At 35.6% G+C, this 6402-nt stretch overlaps 1 protein-coding gene across 1 annotated transcript; it reads right to left on the bottom strand.

Annotated features, from left to right (window-relative positions):
- Window positions 1-3144: 3144 nt before the first annotated feature.
- Window positions 3145-6061, bottom strand: LOC136801977 (uncharacterized). Its single transcript, XM_067058674.1, has 6 exons — window positions 5986-6061; window positions 5763-5825; window positions 5334-5482; window positions 3965-4047; window positions 3600-3731; window positions 3145-3218 (listed from the first exon to the last, which is right to left on the bottom strand). Exons 1-6 carry the CDS (start codon window positions 6016-6018, stop codon window positions 3145-3147), a joined length of 534 nt encoding a protein of 177 aa, XP_066914775.1. The 5' UTR covers window positions 6019-6061.
- Window positions 6062-6402: the final 341 nt, after the last annotated feature.

The following is a 6402-nucleotide window of genomic DNA, read 5'->3' as shown; positions in this document are numbered from 1 at the left end:
AATTTACAGTTTTTGCTACTGATTAAATCTTAAATTTATTTTGTCGGCTCCGTAAACCGGGTTGACACGGTTCCAAAACCGCTTTTCAAACCGTTTTGTACCGGTTTGTATGTAAAAATCAACAAGCTCGAGATACTCAATTTTAGAAACTTTGACATCGATTTCTCAACCGTTTTAAACCGGTTTAAGTCGGGAAAAACCGATCTCAACCGGTGCGTTGCGAGTCAAAACCGGTGTGTGTTTTTGCTGTATGGAAATCGCTTGGCAGGACACATTTTAGTTTAATGTACCAAATCTTTTTTTGCTTGATTTTATTGAAAAGAAATACTACTTGGAAGAATGTTTTACTTAAATTACATTTATTGAAGTCACTCTAAGCTGGATGACATACCAGTGTCCATATCGGTTGCGTCTAACCGATATGGCCATTTTAGTTTAATGTTTCTAAACATTTGTTTGCTTATTTTTATTGAGAAGAAATACTACTTGGAAGAATGTTTTAGTTAAATTACATTCATTGAAGTCACTCTGAGCTGGATGATATGTCAGTGTCCATATCAGTTGCGTCTAACCGATATAGTCATTTTAGTTTAATGTACCAAATCTTTGTTTGCTTGATTTTATTGAAAAGAAATACTACTTGGAAGAATGTTTTAGTTAAATTACATTTATTGAAGTCACTCTGAGCAGGATGACATACCAGCGTCCATATCGGTTGCGTCTAACAGATATGGCCATTTTAGTTGAATGTTTCTAAATCTTTGTTTGCTTGTTTTTATTGAAAAGAAATACTACTTGGAAGAATGTTTTAGTTAAATTACATTCATTGAAGTCACTCTGAGCTGGATGATATGTCAGTGTCCATATCAGTTGCGTCTAACCAATATAGTCATTTGTGTCCTGCCAAGCGATTTCCATAACACCCGATTTAAACCGGTTATCGAAAAACCGATCTTTGCACCGGTTCACACCGGTTCGCACCGGTGCCGATCGTTCGTGCAACCGGTTCAAACCGATCTAAACCGGTTTCCAAAAAATCTGAAATCTCAGTCAATCAGAACCGGTTGCTACCGGTTTGGAAGAGAAGAGCACCGGTTTTGCAATAGATTTCGGCTACCGGCAGTTCCAAAATAATATACAGCGCATGCGTTTATTAAAAAAAAGTAAACAAAGCCCCTCCATACAAATCTATTTTTTGTAAATATATTTTTTATGCAAGTTTAACAGGATGGGAGTGTTTCGGGTCTCCCAGCTAAATCTTTCCACGCTTTTCTCTCTGGCATCATAAAAGAAGAAACTCCCTTATTTGCTTGCCTTTTTGCTGAAGAGAAAATCTCTTCGTTAATTGTTGCTGAGTAATTTTTCTTTCTCTCTGGTTATTACGTCATAACAAATGTTCGGTTCATTGCACTTGTTATCTTTAGTAACGAGTAAAATTCCTTTTACATTTTACAAGTCTAGACATTTATCTTCTCTTTTGAATCTCAAAGAGAGAGGAATGTAGTTGTTTAATAAAGCGTTTTGATAAACAACTTTTGTATATTTAATTAATATTGTTCAATGTGCCCCCTGTATCACTATCGATCTTTTTAAAGACACCCCCTTCTCACAGACCCGGACGGATTTTTTTAGCCAGTGGTGGTAAAAATAACGGACTAAAACTTTGAAACAATTTACAGTTTTTGCTACTGATTAAATCTTAAATTTATTTTGTCGGCTCCGTAAACCGGGTTGACACGGTTCCAAAACCGCTTTTCAAACCGTTTTGTACCGGTTTGTATGTAAAAATCAACAAGCTCGAGATACTCAATTTTAGAAACTTTGACATCGATTTCTCAACCGTTTTAAACCGGTTTAAGTCGGGAAAAACCGATCTCAACCGGTGCGTTGCGAGTCAAAACCGGTGTGTGTTTTTGCTGTATGGAAATCGCTTGGCAGGACACATTTTAGTTTAATGTACCAAATCTTTTTTTGCTTGATTTTATTGAAAAGAAATACTACTTGGAAGAATGTTTTACTTAAATTACATTTATTGTAGTCACTCTAAGCTGGATGACATACCAGTGTCCATATCGGTTGCGTCTAACCGATATGGCCATTTTAGTTTAATGTTTCTAAACATTTGTTTGCTTATTTTTATTGAGAAGAAATACTACTTGGAATAATGTTTTAGTTAAATTACATTCATTGAAGTCACTCTGAGCTGGATGATATGTCAGTGTCCATATCAGTTGCGTCTAACCGATATAGTCATTTTAGTTTAACGTAGAAAATCGTTGTTTGCTTGTTTTTATTGAAAAGAAATACTACTTGGAAGAATGTTTTAGTTAAATTACATTTATTGAAGTCACTTTGAGCAGAATGACATGTCAGCGTCCATATCGGTTGCGTCTAACCGATATGGCCATTTTAGTTTAATGTTTCTAAATCTTTGTTTGCTTTTATTTATTGAAAGGAAATACTATTTGGAAAAATGTATTAGTTAAATGACATTTATTGAAGTCACTCTGAGCAAGATGACATGCCAGCCCTTAAGAAAATAACTGAAGTATGCAGAAGTCTGCATCAAGTATGAGAAATGAAGTATGATTTGTCTCAAATGCATACTCAAAGTTTCAGACTTGATTTAGTATGCATACGTGCATACTTGAGGATGCAGACTTGCATACTTGATTTTGGCAGACTTGCATACTCGATTTCGGCAGACTCGGTATTTTTTAGGCAGACTTGATTTAAGTCTGGCCAAGTCTGATCAAGTCTGCATTTGAGACAAATCATACTTGAAAGTCTGCAACAAAAAATGCATACTTGTGGTCAAGTATGCCAAAATCAATATGATTGCTACTTGGATATCAGACTTGAGCAGATTTGCGAGTTGAAAATAATGGCATACTCAGGCATACTTGGCAAGTCTGCAATGTTCGAATGTATACGAATGATGTTCGTCAGCTCGAATGTACACAAAATGCTCATAAAAGTTTGGAAACTGGGAAAGAAAATCAAGCTTTTTATTTGAAATTACATTTTGTTACTTGTATTCTGAAGCTTGAAAATCAGGTGACATAAATAAAATGAGGTACAAGGTAAAAGTTATAACATATATAAACAGCATAGAAAAGGTTATGTTGAAAAAATAAATATAATTTACTGACTTTCCTCGTTGTTTGTCGTTTGTATTTCTATAAGTTCCTTTTTAGGTCTCCTCCTTGCCGGTTTTTCTGCAAAATAAAGAAGAGGTACCCGTCACGGTCAACGTTCTACCTACTGTACACGTTCTTCTAGCGCGGCGCACTTTCTAGCGCATCGTCGCTGCTTTAGATTTATCTTTCTTGAAGGGCGTTTAGGCGGCAACGGGCGTTTCAATTTTTGTTGATTTGTGTACTTTACAGAATCGCGCTAAGAAAGCGAGTTATTCTCCAGAGTGAATCATTCCGTAAAATAATCAAAATAGAATGTTTATATCGACCCAGTCTACCTCTTAAACGTGATCTCAAAGTCGAATCTTTCTTTTCGGGAGCTCAAGACGCAGAAGTTCAACAAAATGGAGTACATTAATTCCACGATTATCATTACAATCAACAACTTCTAAAGGAGCATACCTGATGCCGGAGGTTTACGTGCTGATCCACATTTCAAGTTTATGACACGATTGATGTCCTCATCTCTACATCCATTGGCTTTCTCACCTTTAGTTGCTGGTGGGATGTAAGGCCACTTCATTTTTGCATAATCTGTGAAACAAGAATGGCACAACCAGCTAAACCTCGAGGTAAATTTTCTTATGAAATTGGATTTACCTGACATTGACCATCTCCATCGATTACTTAAGCAGACCTCCTCCAGCACAAAAAATCATTAAATCTGAATGACTTACAGTAAATGATTTCAGCTTCTCATTTCTCTATAAAACTCAATATCGTAAGCCTAAAGTTGTCTGAAGCATCATCATAAAAATTTAACTTACTTTTCAAATCAGCTATTAGCGTGGGGTTGAGTGGAGGTCTTTGATTACCAGTCTTTCTATCCATGGACCCCATTGCACATGACCTATTGTGAGAGTTTTCATTGTAAAAACTTAGAAATCTTATCATTGCATTACATCGCAATCACAAATAACTTGTGTTCGAGTGTTATTATTTGCGTGCCCTCGTGGGTCTCTTGGTTCGTGCCCTTGCCGGTGGGTCTCAAGCCATTGTGGTTCTCGTGGCTTTGTGGGTCCAAAAAAAATTTCCTTGGGTATTTCGTGGGTGCAGAAATATACTACGTGGGTCCAAAAAAAAATTTGTGGGTCCTAAACAACTACGTGGGTATCTCCTGGGTCCAAATAAATTATGTGAGTCCTTATAATTTGACATTTCATTTTTACGAATTAAAAAAACAGCGGCAATCACAAATATCTTCGTTTTGAGTCCCCCGACTGACTCTCAAATATTTAGTCCAGACGTAATTAACCGAACCAATCGAACGGTATTTTTAATCGAATACTCACAAATTTCTCAAAATACAAAGGGGCCGTCCACAGTGGTACCCAAAGGAGGTCATTTTTTTATTGTCGAATTTGTCGAACATTTCTCGTTGTCAAACTTTGTCAAACTTAATATGTTTTGTCGAACTTAATCGAATACTCACAATTTTAGCAACTTTTGAAAAGTTCGATTAAAGAATTTAATCGAACTTTTGTCGTTCGATTAAGTTCGACAAAGTTCGATTAGCTCGGTAATTGAACTGTTCGATTGATTACGTCTGGTTTAGTAGAATTGAGTCGATGAGGCGGTAAATTTGTCGGACTTTTTCTGTCAATGACCTTTCCTTCGTTCAAAAAATTATTATTGCCGATTTCTTGCAAACAATTTCTAGCGCATTCGCAGCATTTTGACTTTTTTTATCATTACATGCACCATTTTGGGGTCGGAGGTCACAGTGTTCAAAGGTCTGGGTTTAACCACCCATCACACGCAGTTGATTTGGCTGCTGGCTGGCTGGCAGTTTCCTCCAAAATGGAAACTCGTAAATTTTTACGACCGACCGACCAACCAACTCACTTTTTAGACTCAACGAGGACGCGAAATGAAGATATTTGTGATTGCCGCCTAAACAAACCTAACCAATAGCGCCTGATCTAAATTTAGTTTTATTATCTTCATCCCGAGGCTTTTTTCTTTCTACAATTTAATTAAGTAGAATTATACCGCAGATTTTTTTCCTCGGTGGATGGAGGCTGTAATTTATTTGTGATTGTGGCTTTATAAAATAAAAAAGTATTTTATGTTTTCACACTTTTGAGGAAATAAATTAATATGTCCAATGACTAAACTGAAAATCAAGAAATTTACCTTGCTAATTCTTCTTTGGTGAATAGGATGTCCAGAATTTCATTGAGGAAAGGTCGCCATTTAGTAAGGTTCGAAGACTGGATCTGTAACCTTTTCATGTCATCTGGTGTCAAAATAATGTGTGGAGCAAATTCATTCAATTGTTTAAACTGTAATAGAAAATAAGTGTTGATTTATTAAAGCATCAGGAATTTCCTCAGCATTAAATTTTTGTACGCAAAATTGTTTAAAAATGGTAATTTGACACTTCAGCTTAAGCAAGATTTTAGCATTTTACTTGTACAATTGGAAAATACGCATGAACTTATTATTTTTGCAAATCAACATAAAAATGAAAAATGGCCACATGAAAATTGCAAAAATTAATCCACTTAAGGTATAGGGATGTACTATTTTCATTTTTGATTGAAAAGTGAATAAATAACTTACCTTTGCCCCTATTGACTGGGGACTTTTAGAAGAAAGTTGCTTTGGAGCGGAATATGCAGGCTGCTATAAAATAAGTTTTTAGGTGCTGAAATGATTTGATCTTAGCGCCTGATTTCATTGAAATAGAAAACCTTGGCCTAATTTTTATGGATTTTTACTGCTTGTTTATATTGGCTCCTTTTTGAATTAATAGAGTTAACAAAGTTCTACAATGTTCTCTTACCTCTACTACCGAGGGGGTTGTTTTTCGGATCATTTTTGGCTTGTTTACCACACTAGGTCTTGGCGTTGACGTCTTATTGGAATACTAGGAAAAATGAAATAATTCCTAAATGTTTAACCTTTCTCATCTGATTTTTAAAGACCTTTCACATATGACCATTAAAACATTAGAATACAATACTTAATGAAATAAGTGCAAAAACAGGACATTTGGTTTAATACTGATAATAAACATTATCATACCAAATTAGAATCGGGCAGTTCTTCATGTCCATGGTCTGATTCTTGACTAACTTCAACATACTGAAATTAAATTGACATTGTCAACTATATACAATTTTCCACTTTTATGTGATACAGTGCCAAAGAAGCAGGGTATAACAGAGGCTAGAAAGCATTTGTAAAATTTCAAGCCATT

The sequence above is a fragment of the Clytia hemisphaerica genome, unplaced genomic scaffold (genome assembly GCF_902728285.1).
Source record: "Clytia hemisphaerica strain Z4C2 unplaced genomic scaffold, Clytia hemisphaerica genome assembly, whole genome shotgun sequence".
NCBI lineage: Eukaryota > Metazoa > Cnidaria > Hydrozoa > Leptothecata > Clytiidae > Clytia > Clytia hemisphaerica.
This window is presented reverse-complemented; position numbering and strand designations above follow the sequence as displayed.

Bases quoted from the DNA above. Each gene is read 5' to 3' on its own strand.
- LOC136801977 (XM_067058674.1), bottom strand. From the start codon at position 6,018: ATGATCCGAAAAACAACCCCCTCGGTAGTAGAG. The intron at 5,826-5,985 runs GTAAGAGAACAT...CTTATTTTATAG, and splicing joins CAACCCCCTCGGTAGTAGAG to CAGCCTGCATATTCCGCTCC. The intron at 4,048-5,333 runs GTAAATTTCTTG...CTCTCACAATAG, and splicing joins ACCAAAGAAGAATTAGCAAG to GTCATGTGCAATGGGGTCCA.